General features: G+C 35.1%; 1 protein-coding gene across 4 annotated transcripts; it reads left to right on the forward strand.

Annotated features, from left to right (window-relative positions):
- The first annotated feature begins 594 nt into the window (after window positions 1–594).
- Window positions 595–23,063, forward strand: LOC145736931 (band 7 protein AGAP004871). Of its 4 annotated transcripts, none has more exons than XM_081991474.1 (9): window positions 595–805; window positions 2,565–2,679; window positions 2,746–2,760; window positions 7,826–7,932; window positions 10,833–10,905; window positions 11,615–11,697; window positions 12,369–12,628; window positions 13,125–13,305; window positions 18,691–23,063. In XM_081991474.1, the coding sequence occupies exons 2-9, from the start codon at window positions 2,616–2,618 to the stop codon at window positions 18,817–18,819; spliced, it is 912 nt and encodes a 303-aa protein (XP_081847600.1). In that variant the 5' UTR covers window positions 595–805; window positions 2,565–2,615; the 3' UTR covers window positions 18,820–23,063. The 4 variants fall into 4 exon arrangements, with proteins under 4 accessions (XP_081847600.1, XP_081847602.1, XP_081847601.1 ...); XM_081991476.1 differs by lacking the exon at window positions 18,691–23,063 and adding an exon at window positions 16,624–17,279 and having other exon boundaries at window positions 598–805; XM_081991475.1 differs by lacking the exon at window positions 18,691–23,063 and adding an exon at window positions 15,447–17,279 and having other exon boundaries at window positions 599–805.
- Window positions 23,064–23,142: the final 79 nt, after the last annotated feature.

Genomic DNA, 23,142 nt, shown 5'->3' on the forward strand with positions numbered 1-23,142 from the left:
ATTCTCCAATGACAACTGTCAAAATTCCGTCCATGGAGCTGTAAATATAACCTTAAAGGTAGCTATAGAATTTAAGTGGTAAAGTGTGTTTTATAGCTTTATGGGCTCGAGTTTGACAGATGTCATCTTAGTGACAAGACTAAACTACGTCCCGTATCAAAATGTCAAAATTTTGACTATGGTATAGCAATTATGGAGTTATTGCTGTCTGATTTGACAGCTCGTAGTTACATTATTTTGACAGTTAGAGAGTTGTAGTTTGAACCACTGTATAGCCCATACATTGCTCTTTAAATCCCTTGTTAGAGAGTTATAGCAACTGTTAATAATTAGGGAGTTATTGCATTAGATACGTCAAACTTTATTAAAGGTAGTAGCGTTTGCTTTGACAGCTTGTAACTAAGTTATTTTGACAGTTAGAGAGTTCTGGTTTGAACCACTGTGTAGCCCATAAAATGCTCTTTAAATTGCCTAGGTATTTCTTTTTATTAATTCCTGCCATATTTTTTCAGTAAAACAACTTTAAAACTAAACATTCAACTGAGTGAATCAATCGATTTTAATGGGTTTTTCGATCCTTCGGAGACAATAATTGTCCTAGTTACGTGGAATTACCTACAGAAAACGTCGAGTCGAGTTTTCCGAAGCAAATCCACCGAACTAGTCGTTCATTGTTTGTTTGGATTGTTGGTGGGTGGAAAGTTCAGTGTTTTTAGCACCTCGTAACGGAAAACACTCCCGTTTTACCGCCTTTTTTCCTGGAAAACGCATCATTTTGGGCTTTTCCGGCTTGTTTCATGCTAAAGTAAGTAGCTTTTGTTTGTATTTACCGCCCTCATATTTAAATGATGGATTGTTTGCTATTTAAGTGAAAAAAAAAACACTATTTTTGCTATTTTAAGAGTGAAATGGATGCCTTTTGACAGTTTCAGGTGGTTTTGGGTGTAGTGCAAACAGTTTTGACTGAAAATGGCTTTTTGTGTCCTTTTTTCGAAAATTTGGCTATTATTGTTTGTCCTCCAGGCGGTGCCAAAATGGCTGCTGGAGGACCTGACAAAGCGTAGCTCCGTTATTTAAGGAGTTACAGCAAAAGTGTATTTCAGAGAGTTGTAGGGAATTTCATGATCTACAAGATTACTAGGGAATTTCTGTCAAAATAATGACACAACTGTCAAAAAGTATATTTTTTACGCAAAGTTTTAAAATATTGTAAATTCTCTCCTTATAATATTTAATAAATGCTACGTTCCCCATTTATGGATTTCACAAAACTATCAATAATTCAAACGGCAATAACTGCGTTCTCAGATCTATTTAATAACCTCTGACGTGGAAAAGTTAAAGCTCCATTAAACGAATCAATACGACTGTTATAACAAAACAATTTTTGCTGTCATCAATTATTTACTTAAATAATGATAGCTTGATTTTGAAGCCCTCTAGCGGCCAAACGCTTCAACCTATCAACCCAAGGAGACATATGGTTGGAAAGCCCATTTCATTAGCTATCCATTGACATATAAAAGTCCATACCCTTCCAGTCAAATAAGGGAGTTATTCAGGTTCAAACAAAACAGTGCACAAAAATTGAATAGAGAACATTAGTTAACTTTGAAGCCTTCTAGCTGTCAAACTATTTATCCGTTTGACAAGTCTTGACATATCGTTAGAAAGCCCAATTTGTTAGCTATCCATTGACATATAAAAATAAATAGCAAACCGTATGAATAAGGGAGTTATTTAGGTTTAAACGAAACACTGCATAAAACTTAAATTGGTCAATTTTCGTGTGTTTTTAAGATTGGAATTGGTTTGCTGTGACCCACGGTTTTATTAGTGTAGCTCCGTTATTTGAAGAGTTACAGCAAAAGTGTAAATAAGTAAAGTTGTAGGGATTTTTATTGTCTACAAGATTGCTTCTAAGCACTTTTGCTCTAAAGAGCTGTTTAAGGGAGTTACAGGGCGAAAAGTGACAGGGTGCACCAAACTTTTTTTTTTTTTCTAACTCCGATTTAACTGAGTGTAGCTCCGTTATTTCAAGAGTTACAGCAAAAGTGTAAATAAGCAAAGTTGTAGGGAATTTCATTCTCTACAAGATTGTAATAAGGTGTTTTTGCCCTTACGGATTTCATTAAGGAGTTACAGGGTGAAAAGTGATAAAATGCACCTTCTTGTCCCCCACCAGATAGTTTCACTTTCTAAGCTCGAAATTAGAGTTATTTTAATTGGGACACCCTGTATATTAATACATGTCCAAAATCTCCTTTTCAAGGCCTACTTTATAACTTAAATATTATATTAACAAAATGTTTACGGTTTTCGATATTTGGCCGCTAGGGGGCAGCAAATTTAACCGAGTTTTTGTAGGTGTGCACATTTTAGTCAATATCTCGGAAACGGTTTAAGCTAGAGCTATAAAATTTACGTCATGCATGGGCGTAGGCAAGACGCAACTTTTACCTTCTATAACATTTTTTCGTACAAATCACCGTTTGGTCATTAAAAATCAAAAACTGGACAAAAAAATTTGGATCACTCTGTATAACATTTGGTTTTTTTTTCAGGTGGCGGGTACCGAGGTAAGAGTGAACCCTTCCCCCCCCGAAACCATCAGCATGTCAACGGCCATCATCAATGGACATGGTACCAGTAGTGAGGATTTTACCAAACACGTGTTTGGTAAGTTATACATTACAATACTAGTAGATTGGGACCGATTTACGGCACTTTTTGTTTGTTTTTCAGGTGGAACAGGACAAGGTAAGCCAGTTAATCCAGTTTAAATCGCTAACTAACGGGAAAATCAAGGTAAATTAGGAAAAATTTCCCTTCCAGACTGAAATTTTCCCGGTTAATTTCCACCTCTACTTTGAGTTGGTTTTCAATTGAGCGTAGCTCCGTTATTTGAGGAGTTACAAAAAAAGTGTATATAAGGGAAGTTGTAGGAAATTTCATTCTCTACAAGATTGTTATAATACGTTTTTGTCCTTAAGGGCCTCCTTAAGGAGTTAGAAGGAAAAAAGTGAGAGTTAGTGCTGTCAGAGTTTTGTAAATTCTAAGAAAACTTTAAACATTATTAAAGCGAGTTTTGACAGTTGTGACGTACCTGACAGATGTCACGTGACATTAAGATTGTTTGTTCATCTTACGGTTACGTCACAACTGTCAAAAACTCTCTCCCATGAAGCTCCAAAGTGCATGTCACCAGTAACAATTCAAAACATTGTCAAACTTTCACTTTGATAGCTTTACGTCCTGAATGCGGTCCAGTTTGACAGTTCTGACGTAACTGACAGTTGTCACGTGATAACAAGACATTTTCTGAAATAATGCTTGAGTCACAACTGTCAAACACTCCTTCCATGAAGCTATAAAGTCAAGTACAGTCTTTCAGATAAAAAGCAGTTTGATGCACCCTGTTACTTTTAGTACTGTAACTTCTTAAGGAAGGTTTTAAGGGCGAAAACTAATACAATCTTGTATAGAGGATGAAATTGCCTACAATTTCTTTTTTTTAAATATTTTTGTAGCTCCTTAAATAACGGAGCTACGCTCCGTTGAAATCAACCTGGCAACACTGCCTTAATTCCTCCATAAATCAACCAGGTAAATTGTCCTTTCTATTTTTAAAAAAAGCAATTTTATCTCCATTACTTTTTGTATAGAATAGACTATACAATCATACACTTTTTCATTGATATAATACAAAATCAATACCAAAAACCTCATTAAAATTGAAATATAAGGGTAAACCTGTTAAGCATTATAATGGGCGTTTTTACCATAAAAAATGGTATAAACTATTAATAATATCCGCCATAAACAATTCAGAAGGTTGTGCATGTTTTTTTAGTAGTGTTTCTACCATTTGACGTGTCGTGACTCGAATTTTATAGCTTCATTGTACCGTACAGTGAATATAGAATTTCATAATTTTAGTGGTTATTCTAAATGTACCAAAATTGATATTTTGACTGTTTGTAAGGAGCTACAGAAAAGTGTAAAGAATAAAAGTTGTAGAAAATGTCATCCTCTACAAGACTGTATTAAGGTGTTTTTGCCCTTAAGGGCCTCCTTAAGGAGTTACATAGCCTGAAAGTGACTGTATGCACCAAAACTGTCAAAAAACGTAAACCGCACTAAAAAGTTGCAGTGCAGGCGTCAAAAACACATTTGACAGTGAAAAAATTAGAATTTTGACAGAATGTGTTTTTCACTGTCATCTGTCAACTGTCACAAACGTCAACACTGTAAAAAATTTGTTAAAACTGTCAAAAAACTTAAAAGGCGCTGAAAAGCGATTGGTGATTCAGAAAACACATTTGACGGTAAAAAACTACGTTTTTTTGACAGGATATCTTTTTCACAGTCATCTGTCAACTGTCATAAACGTCACAACTGCCGAAAATTGTCTGTAAAATAAAAAAATCTGTCAAAATACGTTAAACGCGCTAATAAGTTGTTGGTGGCGTTGAAAAGACGTTTGACAGTTAAAAAAGCCTTTTTTGACAGAATTGGTTTTTTGGTTTGTTTGGTCACAAACGTGAAAACTGTCAAAAACCCGTCAAAAAACTAAAAAATCCATAAAAACTGTAAAATGCCCTGAAAAGAAGTCGGTGACGATTTGACAGTCACACGTCACGTTTTTTTTCTAGTGACATGTGTCAACTATCACAAAACGTCCAAAAGTCCGTCAAAAAATGTAAAAAATTCTCTTATCAAACGTAAAACACGAGAAGCTTCAAAGTGTATACAAGTTTTCTGTTTCATTATCATCATGCCCTGTTCTGTTCAAACCTAAATAACTACCGTACTTGACTGACAAGGTATAGACTTTTAAACGTCGATGGATAGGCAATAAAATAAGCTTTCCAAAGGTATACCCACTTGAGGTTTTAGGTTTAGTCGTTTGGCAGCTAGATGGCCTCAAAGTTGACCAACATTTTTGGCACAAATATTATGCACTCTTTTATTTAAACCTCAATAACTGTCTTATTTGACTGACGAGGTATAGACTTTTATATGTCGATGGATAGGCAATAAAATAAGCTTTCCAAAGATATACCCACTTGAGGTTGTAGGTTTAGTGGTTTGTCCGCTAGAGGGCCTCAAAGTTGATAAAAGTTTTCTGTTCAATTTTCATGCACTGTTTTGTTCAAACCTAAATAACTACCTTATTTGATTGACAAGGTATAGAGTTTTATACGTCGATGGATAGCTAGTGATATGGGCTTTCCAGAAATGTACCCCCTTGAGGTTGTAGGTTTAACCGTTTGGCCGCTAGAGGGCCTTAAAGTTGAATGATGAATGTTAGACTAATTGTGCACTTTTGAGTTAAATTAGAGAGGAATAGCAAACGGTAGAGTGTAGACAGAGAAGACAAGGACAGAAAACCCGAAATTTCAGGTAGGAAAAGAGAGAGAAAAAAGAGACAATCAAACGTGTACATTTCAATCGGTACGAGTAAATCTTCCGGCCTCGTTCTCCAGCTCGCAGGCGCCGCATCCAGAAAACTGGATGCTCGCTGGAAACGGGGTCCAGAAACTGCGCTGCTTCCAGCAGTTCTGGCCAATTTCGGTCGGAAATCGGTGGCGAAAACAAGCGAACATGTTTTGACGGGCAACGAAAACGCGATTTTGACTACCTGCAGCCTGAAACGCAGCTGGCTTTGACGCCATGAAAGAAGGTGAGTTTTCACTTTTTTTCCACATTTTTGGGGGTTTTCAATTTTTTTTGTACCACCCTGTATATGGTAATCAACCGTTTTAAGCTTCAGTTCATAATTCACGAGGTTATAACACTCACTTTTTTACATACAAGTGAAAAACCACCATTTTTCATAACTTGCTAGGGTATGATACACACTTTGTTTAATATTTTGTTTTTTTTTATAATTTAAGAGGTTATGGTTGTTATTTTTTTACACTAATTTGTAGCTTATTATACTCAGAATCTAAGTACGTAATAATATACAGGGTGTCCCATTTGAAAAAAGTGCGATTTTTTAGTTTCAGCGCAACTGCCTCGATTCAGCTAAACTGTCTGCAACGTACTAATTTTTTGACAAATGTTTTAAAAGTTTTTGACAATTTTGACGTTTCCGACACTTGACAAATACCGCTAGAGAACACTTCCCGTCAAAAAAACCGTAACTTTTGACAGTCAAACGTGTTTGCAAAGCCACCAACAACTTTTTAGTGTGTTTTACGTTATTTGACAGATTTTTGACAGTTTTCATGCAAGTGACATTTGAGATATTTCACCGAAAAACATTTTCTGTCAAAAAACCACATATTTGGCTGTCAAACGTGTTTTTAACGTCACCAACAACATTTTAGCGCGTTTTACGTTTTTTGACAGATTTTTTTAGGTTTTTCGACAGTTTTGATGTTTGTGACAGCTGACAGATGTCACTAGAAAACACCTGCTCTCCAAAATCGTGATTTTTGACTTTCAAAACTGTTTTTAGCATAATCAATCACTTTTTAGTGCGTTTTTCGTTTTTTGACAAATTTTTTAGGTGTTCCGACATATTTTTGACAGTTTCGAAAGTTTTTTGACAGTTTTAATGCAAGTGACATTTGAGATATGTCACCGAAAAACATTTTTTGTCAAAAAACCATATATTTGGCTGTCAAACATGTTTTTAACGTCACCAACAACTTTTTAGCGCGTTTTACGTTTTTTGACAGATTTTTTAGGTTTTTCGACAGTTTTGATGTTTGTGACAGCTGACAGATGTCACTAGAAAACACCTCCTGTCCAAAAACGTGATTTTTGACTTTCAAAACTGTTTTTAGCATCACCAATCACTTTTTAGGCCGTTTTACGTTTTTTGGCAGATCTTTTAGGTTTTCCGACATATTTTTTACAGTTTTGACAGTTTTTATGCTTGTGACATTTGAGATATGTCACCGAAAAACATTTTCTGTCAAAAAACCACATATTTGGCTGTCAAACGTGTTTTTAACGTCACCAACAACTTTTTAGTACGTTTTACGTTTTTGACAGATTTTTTAGGTTTTTCGACAGTTTTGACGTTTGTGACAGATGTCCTAGAAAACACTACCTGTCCAAAAACGTGATTTTTGTCTGTCAAACGTATTTAAATGTCAAAATTGTCAATAATTATTTATTACTATTTTACAGGCATTAGTAGTGTCCGCTTTGACAGCTCGTAACTTAGTTATTTTGACAGTTACAGACTTCTAGTTTGAACCACTGTGTAGCCCATAAAATTCTCTTTAAACACCATGTTAGAGCGTTATAGCATGTTGTTAATAATTAGGGAGTTATTGCATTAAAAACGTCAAACTTTATTAAAGGTAGTAGGGTTTGCTTTGACAGCTCGTAACTTGATTATCTTGACAGATACAGACTTCTAGTTTGAACCACTGTGTAGCCCTTAAAATGTTCTTTCAATTATTTATTAGACTATTTATATAGAACTAGTGTATGTAAGGTTGAAATTGGCTTGAAACTCATAAAGACTTTAATGGAACTTTCCCTTATAATTCAGTTTAATGATAAGCGATTTTGGTCTTTATAACTCTTTTTGAGTAAATCCCAAGAACACTCAAACAAAAATCCTCCACAATTATTTTTTAGTGAATCTGAAAAGAAATTGCTAAAATCCTTTGATATCAAAATCCTTTGAGGTGTCTTTTTTCATTCACTGCTTCCTTTGAACCTAAAAAACTCTCTTATTTGACTGTCAAGGTATGAAGTTTTATATGTCGATGGATAGCTAATGAAATGGGCTCTTTAACTATATTCGATATAGGTTGATTGGTTACCCTGATCTAACCTTATTTTCTCTTTGCAGCGGAGCAGATAGTGGAAGAAAACAAAACATGCGGAAAAATCCTCACGGTACTTTCATGGGTTGTGGTGGTACTGACCATGCCTTTTTCATTTCTAGTTTGCTTTAAGGTAAGTTTAATAAGTTTTTTCACCTGAATCGCCTTAAAAAAAGTGTGTGTCATACTAGTTGCAAACGTCAAATTTTGACAGCTCATAACTCGATTGCTATGACAGCTAGAAAGTTGGTTCAAACGTCAAAATGTATCCCAAAGTTTTCGTAGTAAACACAGAAAATTTCATTCGGGTCAGGTCAGGTTTCATCAAAGTGTACAAAAAATGAAAGTAAACTTTGATTTTTGTGTCAACCTTCATAAAGTACCAGGCCTACGTTCTGTATAACGGCCGGAAAGTTTAATTTTACCGCCGTTACTAGTAACGGCCGTTAAAACCAACTAAAACAACTGATACGTCTCTGAATAGACTCATGAAGAAAAGGAGTTTTGAAATTTATTAAATTGTATATGTTAGCCAAAAATTGTGACATTTTGACATTTTTGACGTATCCGACAGTTGACTAGAGACAGTTCTAACCATAATCTGTCAAAAATACAACGCAACCGTCAAAATTCTCTCCGTAAAACTGTAAAGTGTAGTCCTTGCTAGGTTAACAGTTTTTGAAATGGTTTCGGTGGTAAAAGTAAGTTTTTTTCAAAATTTTGACAGTTTTGACGTTTCTGACAGTTGACTAGTGACAGTTCTAAGTACATTAGTGACAGTTCTCAGTAGATTCTGTCAAAATAACATAGCAACTGTCCAAATACACTCCGTGGCACTATAAAGTGTTAGTCTGTACAATGTTAACAGCACTTAAAATGCTTTTGTCGTAAAAGGAAGGTTTTTAATGATATTTTGACAGTTTTGACGTTTCTGACAGTTGACTGGTGACAGTTCTAAGTAAATTCTGTCAAAATTACAACGAAACTGTCAAAATCAGCACCCTAAAGCTATAAAATGTGGTTTGTGCAATGTTAAGTTGGGGTGGAACTTTTGGCAGTTTTCAAGGTTAGAACCCTAATTTTTAGGTTAGGTTCCTGTTTTTTCCGTATTTTTGACAGTTAGGAACACTCTAAAATTATTAAAAAAAAAACAAAAACACAACACTACAATTTCAATAATAAAATGTGTATCATACTGGAACAAATTATGAAAACTGCAATTTGTTTTTAGACTGAATTTGACTTATTTGAGTGAAATCAAGCCAAAATATCATAAAAGAAGAGGAAACTGAAAAGTGCAATATCCTTAAATCACTTTATAGCATCAACCTGTCGAATTTCAGACTTTTAAAGTGGCTGAAAGACGTCTAAACCTTAGGGAGCTCTAAATCGATCCTTTCAACAGCTTTGAGCCTCAATTTTTAAGGGAAAAAGTGGAAAAAATACAGTTTTAATCCAGTCCAGGGAAATGGAATAAATTAAACACTGCAAAGCGTGAAACTTTCCTGAAACTGTTAATTGGAATTGAAAATACTCCATTTCGTCCACACATCACATTTTTGGTCGGTTTTAGCATTTTTTGCGTTTCCTAGGAAAAAATGCAGTTTTTTCAGCTAGTACACACCAAAAACCCTTAAAAAGTCCAGAAAATCATTAAAAAAAATTATAATTAAGTAAAAATATTAATTACACACTTTGTGTGACTATGATACACAATTATTTGTTTTTGCTGAATACTGATTTTCACAATTTCTGCTGGTATGACAGTCACTTTTTTTACCACTAGACATGTAGGTTAATGTCAACTGTCAAAATTTTCCAGCTTTACTGGAATTATCCAGAATTGTTTAAAACTGGTTAGTAACTTTCAAGGAGAGTGAAACCTGTTTCACCCTGTACCTCCGCTATTTTAAGGAGAAAAATTCTGAAAATTTCTGACGTTATACTACTAGACCTACATGACAGTTATGTCAACTGTCAAAATTTTCAGCTGTCACTGGAATTTTCCAGAATTGTTTAAAACTGAAAAATAGACAAAATAATCGAATCTCATAATTTGTGAAACTATGATTGACATTTGTTTTTCTGGTTGATTTATTTAATAATTTACTATTTCTGGAATTGTATTTTAATTAACAGTCAAGTTTCTAAGTGGGTTTTATGCAAAATTGCCTAAAAAATCACATTATTTGAACTAAATTATTATTAATTTCCAGATTTTCATAATTTGTGAGAGTATGATATACACTTTTTTAACATTTTAGTATTTTACTTAATTTTTAGGTTGGTTTTTACTAATTTTCTAGGTAAATACTGTAATAGAGGGTTGTGATTGTAGAAAAACATTTTTTCCTGGTTTTTCTTGCTTTCCTCCATTTTTGGGGTTGTTTAGCCTTTTTTAGGGTTGGTGCTGGTAAATATATTAAGTCATTTATCTTTATAGACTGGGATGGCTGTGTGAGAGATTCTGTTCCATCATATCGCTTCTGTAATCATTTTTAGGGCCAATTTTATGTAGGGGGGTTAGTAGAAAGGGATATTGAATTTTTTCTGCTGGACTGTCTGTAACCCAAATACCAGATAAAATTACTAGTTAAGAAAAGTAATGACAAAATATTTAATAGCAGTTCATAGAGGACACTCTGGGCTACAATCTGTCAAAAAAATTAACTCCATAACTGTCAAAATAACCGAGTTATGGATTGACAAAGTGGCAGGAGTGGAAATCTCAACCTTACAGTGCAACTCGGGTATTTTCATTCAATAACTCGGTTATTTGACGTTTCTCGTACAAACGTATCCTTTGACAGTTTGTAGAGGACACTCTGGACTACAATCTGTCAAAAAAAATTAACTCGATACCTGTCAAGATTACCGAGTTATGGGCTGTCAAAGTAACAGGAATGGATATCTCCCTGGAACGAAACTGGTGGGTGTCTTCAGTGATTTTTCCAATTTTACTCCCTGTACACTAATACTATTGAAGTACCGTAATTTTGGTACTGTTTAAATGACATTTTTTTGTATTTTCAGGTCGTTCAGGAGTACGAAAGAGCAGTTATTTTTCGTTTGGGACGACTGTTGTCTGGAGGAGCAAAAGGACCTGGTAAGAACATCCACTAAGTAGTTTTTTAGGTTATTGGATAGGAAATTTAATGAGGATTCCAAAAATGTGCTTAAAACAGCCATTTTATCACTCCAAGTGGGTTTGACAAGCGATTTTGTTCCTGACTGTCCTTCAAAACTGTGTTTCTGACAGTTCAAATTTTGACACCGCTTTTCTCTCTGACTGTACTCGATTTGGTAGTGTTTTTTTATATCATTAGATAGGAAATTTAATGAGGATTCCAAAAATGTGCTTAAAACAGCCATTTTTTACTCCAAGTGGGTTTGACAACCGATTTTGTTCTTGACTGTCCTTTCAAACTGTGTTTCAGTTTTAATGATGTAAAGTGCAATTTAGAGGTTAATTCGGTTCACTCACCCAGTTTGGTTCATTATGGAGTGAATTTGACTAGTTTGCACTGTAAACTGAACTTTCAAGTGTTTTCAGGTTAAACTGTAGCAAACATGCCAGTTTACCGCTTGCAAACACCCAATTTCCTAAGCTTGGTCCCTTAAGGGAGGAAAAAGCTTAATTTTGCCCTAAAATCCATGAATAGTTACGCAAAATAACGAAGGAAAACGATTCATAAAACACGGTTTTTAAGGGATTTTCAAGGAAATTTGGAAAAACCTGTTATTCAATACAACTTGAAATAATACAAAAAAGAGACAAATCAGCTGATTTTCTACAATTTTCTGCTTTTTTCCAGGGATTTTCTTCATTTTACCGTGCATCGATGCTTACGCTAGAGTGGATTTGCGCACCAGGACTTACGATATTCCTCCACAAGAGGTAAGTCAATTTTTTTTTACTGAAGTGATTGCCAAAGCATTGTCAGGAAAAGGGACAGTCAGTGGTTTGATAGATACAAAATTACCACAAAAAAAACCAAACAAAAACAGAAAGTTTGAAAACTCCCGCCCTTCATCGATGTGATACTTGCTAAGAGTTTTTGTAATTTTTTTTGTTTTGACCTTGAATAACTCGCTTATTTGACAAGTGACAGCAAAATGTCATTTAACCAAAGTTGTAGCTTGCATTTCAGGCTTTCCAAAAATATCCCTACACGAGTTGATCGGTTGCACTGTTTGGCCGCTAGAGGGCGTTAAAGTTTCCGCATGCAGAAAGTACATCAAAATTGACATATTTCGATTTGACTTTGAATAACTCGCTTATTTGACAAGTGACAGCAAAATGTCATTTAACCTAAGTTGTAGCTTGTATTTTAAACTTTCCAAAAATATCCTTACATGAGTCGATTGGTTACCTTGTTGAGTCCCTAGAGGGCATCAAACTTTCCTTCTGACATAATTTGTGTCACTCTTTGTTTTGACCTTTAATAACTCGCTTATTTGACAAGTTACGTCAAAATGTCACATAACCTAACTTGTAAATTACATTCTAAGCTTTCGAAAACCATCCTTAGTTTAAGTGTTCGGTGGATAAATGTCAATTTCTTGCAGGTTCTAACCAAAGACAGCGTAACCGTGTCAGTGGACGCGGTGGTCTACTACAGAGTGTCCAACGCTACGGTGTCCATTGCGAACGTGGAAAACGCCCATCATTCGACCAGATTGTTGGCGCAGACCACCCTGCGCAACATTATGGGACAGAGACCGTTGCACGAGATATTGAGCGAGAGAGAGAGCATCTCTCGGCACATGAAAGCTCTATTGGACGAGGCTACCGATTCTTGGGGGATTAACGTGGAAAGAGTGGAAATGTGAGCGTATTGAAATTTAATAAAAAATCACTAAAGTCGAAATTTGCTTGAAATTTGTCGGTAAAGTAACGGGTTTTGCCGTAAGAGCTAACAGTGCCGGCAAGCGAAAATCGACCATAATGTCTTTTGCACGTTTCACACTGTATCTCCGTTATTTAAGGGAGAAAAATTCTTAAATTTTTTCTGGTTATACTAGAAAACTTGTTTAATAAACCTGCATCACGTACGATTTTTGAAAATTTTTTAAATATCAGTTGTTTGACTTGTTTACCTAAATTATAGTGAAACTTCCAACAAACCACTTTACAGCTCTATTAATGCAATTTTGACAGTTGCACTGCACGTGACAGCTGTCAAACCACTTTACAGTGTCACAACTGTAGCAGTAGACAACAACATTTATTATATATACAGGGTGTCGCAAACTGTCGTTATTTTATTATTTTAATGAATCACCCTGTATATTAACTGTTTTTTTTTTTTTGGTTTCCTATAGAAAGGACGTGCGCTTACCGGTTCAGCTACAACGAGCCATGGCAGCTGAAGCTGAAGCGGCTCGCGAGGCTCGCGCCAAAGTGATCGCAGCTGAGGGCGAGCAGAAAGCTTCGCGGGCGCTTCGTGAAGCTTCGGAAGTGATCGGAGACTCGCCAGCTGCGCTGCAGCTGCGCTACTTGCAGGTAACTTACTCGCATGCAGCTGGTTGCGCTTTCTTGTACATAATTTTGCTTTTATGGGATGTTGCATGGGTTTGCATGTTTTCTAACAAGTATTGGTACATTTTGGATTTTTTTCTGAAGAAGCTCGCTACAGGGTGGTTAAGTTGTGTAATGTTTTGGCTACAATCTGGTAAAAAAATCCACTCTGTAGCTATCATAGAACCAGAGTTATGACCTGTCAAAGCAAACAGTGCATTTTTTGGTACTTTAGCTTAGTTTTACTTTGAAATTTCTCCTCCTGGCGCTGTCACAAACCATTTTACGAAAAAACTCTACAGGTTGGTCAAATGAAGCATAGTTTTGGCTACAAATTGGTAAAAAAATCCACCCTGTAGCTGTCATAGAACCAAAGTTATGACCTGTCAAAGCAGACAGTGCATTTTGGAGCTTAGTTTCACTTTGACGGCCTGGCGCTGTCACAAATCATTTTTCCGAAAATTCTCTACAGGGTGGTCAAATAAAGCATTCCTTTAGCTACAAACTGGTACAAAAATCCACTCTGTAGCTGTCATGGAGCCCGAGTTATGAGCTGTCAAAGCAAATTAACAAAAGCACTCTGTCTATAGCTAAAACTACTATACAGGGTGTCCCAGATAATACGACAACGTTGGGTTATATAGGAAAAAATTTGCGTCACTCTGTTGCCCAATACTGCATTGGAATTAACTATATATTTATACAGAGTGTATCAAAAAACAAAAATACTCTATCAACCAACCAAATACAATAAAGTGACAGTTTTGACCGTTAATTTGAATTTTTCCAAGGCTTTCTAGATTAATTTTTTAAGTGACAGGTGACATTTGTCATTGCCGCCATATTGGATTGTTACGTCACTAAATATTATCAAAAATCAATTTTTTTAAGTGCCAACCCTAATTTCTGTTAGTGACCAAGATGGCGCTCGAGAAAGTGTCAAATTACGTCACAAATGACAAGTTCACGTCACTTAACGTGACGTCATGTGCATTCTAATTGCATTGTTGTATAGAAATGGTTGTTAAAGTCTACGACAAATTGCATGGATGCATTATTCAAGCATGAGTGAATTACAGTGTTGCTTGATTGATTATAAAGAATTTTTTCTTGGATAAATGTAATCTGTGACCTGATTATGTCCTCTTTGATGTTTGTTAGTAATTTTTTTGGGCCACTCTGTATAGTGGCCCGGTTTTAGAGGAGACTTTTTGTATGTGACGTCACCAATTAATTTTTAGGGTTACAGCCTTGATTTTTTTGCGCATTTGTAGCCTTTGCATTGTAGATTAACTGAAATTTTTTTTTTAATTTGTACTCTTTTAGTTCTTTAGATTTTTGGCTTTAAAATGGCTAACTCAGTTCAACTCATTACTTAACCGTGCAGCGCAGCCTTTCAAGGCTCACCAAAAATTAATTTTTAGGGTTACAGCCTTGATTTTTTTGCGCATTTGTAGCCTTTGTATTGTAGATTATTTGTGATTTTTTTCGGAATTGTTACTTTTTTAGTTGTAAAGATTTTTGGCTACAAATTGGCTGCCTACAACTCATCATTAAACAGTGCAACGCAGCCTTTCAAGGCTCACCAAAAATTCATTTTTTTGGGTTACAGCCTTGATTTTTGGCTCATTGGTAGCCTTGACACTGTAGGCTAAGTGGTAATTTTCTGCGAATTGTCACTTGTCAAATTGTGTTCAAAATGGCTGATTTACCAAGACCTACAAAGTGAAAGTGTCGGACACTAATCTAGGCCATAACCACACTTAATTTTTTTTTTTTTCAAGTGAGTATTACGTCACTGAACTGGAAATAACCAGAAAAAAAAATTGCCATTAAGGTCCATTTTTGTGTGCTATTTTATGCAATTCTTATGGGAAATTGCTTTAGTAGACTGATAGGTTTCAAGCCAATTTTGCCCTTAATGAAATTTGAATTTTTTCTCTTTAAAATCGGTAATTTTACCACAATCAGACCTTAATTACCTACTTTAATGGCTCTAGCACTCAAAGCTAATTAACCAAGTCTAACGAGTTTCTAGTCATTTTTCCCCCAAAAATTGGGTCACAGATTACGGTTTTAGGCAAAAAACAAGCGAAATTATCAATATTTTCTTCCTTTTTTTTAAGACATTGAACACAATCTCCACAGAAAAGAACTCAACGATCGTATTCCCCCTCCCTATCGATATATTGTCGTATTTCATGAAGAACATGGAGAAAAAGGAGTAAACGACCAAATTAGGGAGAAATTACCTCTCCCCCCACTCTAACACCCTTAAAAAAATTAGATTAACTTAAAAAGTGAGGTTAGATAGTTGTCTTATCTTATTATAAACGAGGCGGTCCATGTTGGAGGGTTTGAGACAGTGTTGCCAGGTTTTGTACGTTTTTGGGAATATTTGGAAAAAAAACACAAATTTTCCGATTTTCTTTGAAGGTTTTGTAAATTTCTTACAACTTCCCTCTCTACAAATTTCTTCAAATTTTGACAGGTGACAGAGTTACAGGGGGTTACACTTCTCTAAACAAACTTTGTTGGCAATTTACAACTTTCTATGCAAATATCTCCTTTCAGCGACCTCATAGACCTTTCACCCCCTGTAGCTATTTTGTAGGGAATTAAATTCCCTACAACTTTCCTTCTTACGCTTCTTTCCAAATTTTGACAGGTGACAGAGTTACAGGGGGTTACATTTTTCTAAACTAACTTTGTTGTCAATTTACAACTTTCTATGCAAATATCTCCTTCCAGGGACCTCATAGAGCTTACACACCCTGTAGCATTTTTGTAGGGAATTAAATTCCCTACAACTTCCCTTCTTACGCTTTTTTCCAAATTTTAACTGGTAACCGAGTTACAGGGTGTTTTCCATTTTTCTTCTCAGAGTTTTCTAACTTTGACCGTAAATATATCAGAAACCCTGATCACACTGTCTGAACTAATTTAACTGGACCACCCTGTATAAGACCAAAAAGATTTAGTATAGTCAACTATTTTTAAGAGTCTTTTAATTAAATTAATAATTTTTCTAGTGTTAGCCTTAGGTTAGGAATTAAGGGTCAGTTGCGCCGGTTAGGGTTAACCAACACTCCTCGAGTGAAATTTTTTTGAGGTTAGTGCCAGTCCTAAACGCAAAAAGTACGTACCATTTTTAGGACTTATTTATACAGAGTGGACACAAAAAAAAAAAAAAATAGCTTTGTAGTGTGATATTTAACCGGTAGTTAGTGATAACCAGAGATTGGGTAATCAGGTCATAGATTAAAAAGCATGACTTAATTGTTAATTTACTAATAATTGTAGACGTTGCAAAAGATTTGCAATGGCAAATTCTCGACCATCGTGTTTCCCATTCCACTTAATATTGGTACTCCATTTCTGGACTAACCAGCGCTTAGACTGTAATTTTAAGGGTAGTTTAAGCAATTTTCAGGTTGGTTAAGGTTAACCAAGGTTAGTACTTGCTGGATTAAGGGACACATCCTAAGGACTAACCTTTTTAAGCCCATTTTTAAAGGTTAAACTAATTGGTAACTCGTGACTTTTAACCCTTAAATTTCGGCTTTAGGGCATGCTTTTCTAATATTTGTTAAGTAACTGTTAACCTTAAAAAAGGAATTCATTTGAGGAGTTTCAGTTGGGATTTTTTTTTTTTTTAACATTTGAATGTGACCTACACTTAAATCCCTTTTACTATTATAATCACATTATAAACGAATTTACTCTATTTTATGTAATTAAGGAATTTTGTTGGGCAAATTTGACCAAAATAACCTTAAAAAACCAAATTCAAGCAGTTAATACTTAAGGCGTGTTTAATTAACGCTTGTTTAAGGGTTTTTAGGGTTTTTTTCCTCAAAAACTCAAATTTTCCCTTCAAAACTGTTTTTTGTACTTCATTCTGTACTTTCTTGCACGTATCGTATAAGTACGTACACTAATTATATCATTTTGATTGATTTCTGGTGGTTTTATTACCTATACACATCTAAACCACTCGTGTACAGGAGAAATCAAGGTAGATTGAGGTGACGTCACTGCACAAAAATGTTAAGGTTACCGAAAATGGTGGTGGTTGGAGCTTTTTAGAGTGTGGAATCGTTTCTCAGGTTGAAATTAGTCTAAATAGGCTTGTTTTCTCTAGGTGATACCTTTGTGGTTGAGCTCCCCAAACTCTCTATTTTGTTTGTTTTTTTGTCTATTTTGGACAGTTTTTTGTGCACCTATCCATTTAATCGCGAATAACTCGGTTATTTGAAACTTTCTGCAAAAAAACATAAGAAGACCGTAGATAGACAATGAATTGGGCTATCATGTGACGTCAACTGGGTGTCGCTAAGTATCAGCGTTTGGCCGCTAGAGGGCGTCAAAGTTGATTAATTTTTTTCGTACATTTTTGCAAATATCTCACAAACTATTCCATTGACAGATGTGAAATTGTTACAATATATGTACCTCGGTGAGAGGCAACTTTTACTTTCTATACACTTTTTTCGTACGACGTACCGTTTGTCCTAGAAAATTCAAAAACTTAAATTTTGACTTTTTTTGAAGGTTGGGGACTACGAATTTTTGGAAAAAATTTTGAAAATTTTAAATTCACTTTGACTGTGCAAATACGTTGGTGTGAATGGTAGAAATGTGACGTAAGGTGCAAAAGGGCGATTCCGGCCCTTATAAGGGAGCCACGCCCTGAAAACTGTCAAAAAATGCCAAAAACTGTATACTTCCAAGGTCACTTAAAAAAACGGTGGTACCTAGAACAATTTGGACACCGGATTCGAGTTTCTGACGTCTAAATTGCTATAAAACAACACTTTTTCGGTGTGGTACCAATATGGTGGTACTTTATACAAAAAGCCTGGAAAAACCGTTATTTGGACAAAATTTTGGTGCACTTTTCCATTTAATCGTTAATAACTAGGTTATTTTAAACTTTCTGCAAAAAAACATAAGAAGATAGTAGATAAGCAATGAATGGGGCTATCACATGACGTTGACTGGGGTTCGTTAAGTCTCACCGTTTGGCCGCTAGATGGCGTCAAAGTTGACTGAATTTTTCTGAACTAAAATCCATTACATTTTCAGCTAAAATAATTTTTTTCGTGCACTTTACCACTGTTCTGTATAATACAAGTCTTGAGCACATTTTGGGTTGTTTTCCATGTCAAAGGATGCTTTTCCTACCAGAAATGCAATTTTCCAGTCGGGTAAGTATTTTTAGGGATTTTCAGGAGGAAAATTACGTTTTCCACCCTAAAATCGGGGACAAAGTTGTAAATATGTTGCTTTTTTGATTTTTGTGTGTTTTCTGGATTATTTTGCTGCATGGGAATTAAGGTTTTTTGGTTTTTTTTTTGTATAAAACAGACGCTGAATACGATTTCTGCTGAGAAGAATTCGACTATTGTGTTCCCCCTACCAATAGACATGCTCACCTACTTTATTAAAGCGGGAGAAGCATCCAGGGCGAATGCCAAAGCCAATAACCAGACGTAAATTCCCCCAAATTGCTTTATGGAGAGACAGGAGAGAGAAGGAGAGGGTTGGAGGGGGCCTGAAAAGGCCCCAAAATGCAATTTTTCAAACTAAATTCACCTTAAAAATTACTTTTTTGCACTGAATTTGAATGTATACGTGTTGTCTCGTGAGTATCTCAAAATCTGTTTTACAAGGTGTCCCCGAATTTTACTTGCCCAAACTAGATTGAGACAAAAAAGCTTCAGATACAGAAAATTTTCTGTACCATTCACTTTTTCTGCCACACCCTGTATATTTGGTAACCAATTTTTTGGTGCTTAGTGGCGTTGGATAGACAACTTCATTAGCTACATTTTGGCTATTTTCTGGTCACTAAACTCCAAAAAAACGTCAAAGTTATGACACTTAAAAAATATTGTAACGCATAATTTCTTTGATACAACCTGTATATTTGGTAAGCGATTTTCTGGAGCTTACCAGCGTTGGATACTTTCGCTTGCTTTCTGGGACACCCTGTACTTGTATTTTTCAAACTTTTAGCACTAAATGCAGTTTTTGCTGCTTAAATTGAAAATTCTTGGTGTGAATAAAGTAATTTACAAAAAAATTACTTTGTCTCTCATTTCAACCGGTTTTTTAGCTAAAATTACCGGTAAAATGACGTTCGCTTCCTTATTTATTTCCTTGTGACGTCAGGCCATTCTACTTTGATTTTTACTGTATCTACAAGGCGATGAGGCCTGGGAGTTTTTTAATTGTTATTTTATGGAGTGTATATTTTGCAAGACCAAAAATGTTTAAAATGACTTTCTCGACCTACTGGGCTAGGTTTACATCTTCTTAGAATCGGGTAAACGTGGTCACTGCTGGCAAAACTTTAGTTTCAAATTTAACTGTTTTTTTTTTGGTTTTTTTTGAACACCCTGTATATGTTCAATCGTATTGCGGTTAGCACGAGATGAAAGATCAGTTTAAGACAAACTTTTTGAGTTTTTTACGGTCACTGAAACCCTAAAAATAACGGAGACAAAATTTTGAAAATTTTGGATACAATTTTCAAACAAAAAGTCAAAAAAATGGAATATCTCGGAAACGGTAAGAGTTACGGAAATTCTACATGAGAACAAAAATGTTCAGAATAATTTTCTCGTCCTAGTGGACTAGGTTTACACCCTCTTAGAACTCGGTAAACGTGGTCACAGCTGGCAGAACGTTAATTTCAAATTTAACTGTTTTTTAATTGTTTTTGAACACCTTGTATATGTTCAATCGTGTTGCGGTTAGCACGAAATGAAAGAGCAGTTCAAGACGAACATTTTAAGCTTTTCACGGTCACTAAAACCGCAAAAATAACTGAGATACGTAATTTTGAAAATTTTTGATACAATTTTCAAACAAAAAGTCAAAAAAATGGAATATCTCGGAAACGGTTAGAGTTACGGAAATTTTCCAAGAGAACAAAAATGTTCAGAATGACTTTATCGACCTAATATACTAGGTTTACACCCTCTTAAAACTGGGTAAACGTGGTCACAGCTGGCAGAACGTTAATTTCAAATTTAGCTGTTTTTTAATTTTGTTGAACACCCTGTATATGTTCAATCGTGTTTCGGGGGGAACGAGATGAAAGATCAGTTTAAGACAAACATTTTAAGCTTTTTACGGTCACTGAAACCCTGAAAATAACCGAGATACGTAATTTTGAAAATTTTGGATACAATTTTCAAACAAAAAGTCAAAAAAATGGAATATCTCATAAACGGTTAGAGTTTTGGAAATTTTGCAAAAGAACAAAAATTGTTAGAATGACTTTCTCGTCCTAGTAGACACCTACACCTACACCTGTACACCCTCTTAGAATCGGGTAAACGTAGTCACAGATGGCAGAAATTTAGTTCAAATTTAACTGTTTTTTTGATCACCCTGTATATGTTCAATCGTGTTGCGATTAGCACGAAATGAAAGAGCAGTTCAAGACAAACATTTTAAGCTTTTTACGGTCACTGAAACCCCAAAAATAACCGAGATACGTAATTTTGAAAATTTTGGATATAATTTTCAAACAAAAAGTCAAAAAAAATGGAATATCTCGAAAACGGTTAGAGTTACGGAAATTTTCCAAGAGAACAAAAATGTTGAGAATGACTTTCTCGACGTAGTGGGCTAGGTTTAGACCCTCTTGGAACCTTCTAAAATATTAAAAATGGCGAAGATACTAGATTTGCATTGTCTTCTAAGTGGAGAAATTTCCACTCAAGAGATCTGGATGTAAATAATTTCCTATTTTCCAGGTCGATTTCAAGTTTAACGACCAGTTAAGTGAATTTTAATGGCAAACCTTCCCTGCAAAGTTATAATTGGTTTTGATATCCTTAAAGAAAAGCTTTATGCATTGGAGCGCTAATTAGAAAACTCCCAACCCTGATCACTGTAATAGTTTTCGTTTGATTAGACAGGAACTGGCTGGAATAAAGCTTTTTTGCTCCGTTTAACAGAATAAGGATGATCTTTTCGTATTCAGGCTGGGTATTAAAGAAAAGTGGAGAAAATCGTATGTGGAGCAGAATATCTACTCGAGTGTAACGCCAGAAGGCAAACGAATGAGCTATTAGTGTCAAGAGTTGTTCCTAAATCACTTTTGTTACTCCCAAAACTAGAGAAATTCCTCTCAAATGATCATAAAAGCAGAAATTAAGAGTGAGTGGCAACGCTGCTTTTTTACGTTTAAAAAAAAAAAGGAAAATATACAGTTTTGTTTAATATAATAAGCATTTCAAATAGGACACCCTGTATATTATTACGTCGGTCGATTCTGCTTGCCCAGAGCTACACAGTGGCCTAAAAAGTGCAATACAAAAAGTGTCTCGTTTCTGAGATATTTTGGATTAAATTTAGTATTGATTTTTGCCTCCGGCAACTCAAAATGTCTTCTCGAAGCTTCAGGCAGCTTCAAAACACTTTGGCCCGGTTATTTGAGGAGTTACAGCAAAAGTGTAAATAAAAGAGTTGTAGGGAATTTGACGCTCTACCAGATTGCTTCTAAGCACTTTTGCCCTAAAGGGCCTTTTAAGGAAGTTACAGGCCGAAAACTCTTAAAATACTGCTAATTTGTCAAGAAGGAAAAAAAATTGTTTTGTTAGTTTAAAACTAAATTTGCGCCATTATTTAGCAAGAAAAGTCGATTTTTCCGTCAAAACTAAATTGAAAATCGTGAAATTTGCCCGGAAACTTCCTCCAGAATTAGGGAAAGTCAGTGCAAATTTTAAAGCTGTCCATAAACTTTAAGCTAACAGAACTGCCGTGTATGGAAAGCTATAAATTTCTCGACACTGCATTTCGTAGCTATTAAGTGTACGGAAAAATTACTCGGAGCCTGAAACGAAAACAGTGATTTGTTTTAAGCGAAAATCGTCCCTATTCTAATTAACTTTTTATGGATTTGTCAGTTGAACGGTTTTTAGCCTGTAATTTCTTTAAAAGGCCCTTTAGGGCAAAAATTCTTAGAAACAATCTTGTAGGGCGTGAAATTCACTACAACTCTCTAATCTACACTTTTGCTGTATCTCCTCAAATAACGGAGCTACGCTTTGTTAAACTTACACTTTGTTGAACCAAACCTATCTGTCAAAATTGTCAAAAAAAAATTTTAAAAACTGTTTTACCCAACCTGACTGTCAAAGTTGTCAAAAAATAAAAAACAGTTTAACCTAACCTATCTGACAAAATTGTTAAAGAAATTCAAAAAAAATTGTTTAACCCAACCTGACATTGTCAAAAAAATCTGTCAAAATTGTCAGAAAAAAATAAAAAAGATTTTTATCCTAACCTGTCAAAGTTGTCAAAACTGTCAAAAAGAAATCAGTTTTACCTAACCTAACTGTCAAAATTGTTAAAACAACTTGAGGAATTACACTGGAATTTGTGCGAAGCACTTGAGTGTAATGTAGACAGTTTTCGGCCTGTAACTCCCTTAAAAGGCCCTTTAGGGCAAAAGTGATTAGAAACAATCTTATAGGTCGTGAAATTCCCTACAACTCTCTAATTTACACTTTTGCTGTATCTCCTCTAATAACGGAGCTACGCTTTGCTGAACTTAACCTATCTGTCAAAATTGTGAAAAAAAAAATTAAAAAACTGTTTTACCCAACCTGACTGTCAAAGTTGTCAAAAAATAAAAAAAAAAACAGTTTAATCTAACCTATCTGTCAAAATTGTTTAAGTAATTAAAAAAAAATTGTTTAACCCAACCTGACTGTCAACATTGTCAAAAAATGTGTCAAAATTGTCAGAAAAAAATAAAAAGTATTTTTAACCTAACCTGTCAAAGTTGTCAAAACTGTC

Source organism: Ips typographus, linkage group LG13 (assembly GCF_016097725.1).
Source record: "Ips typographus isolate SLU linkage group LG13, UJ_Ityp_2.0, whole genome shotgun sequence".
Lineage (NCBI taxonomy): Eukaryota > Metazoa > Arthropoda > Insecta > Coleoptera > Curculionidae > Ips > Ips typographus.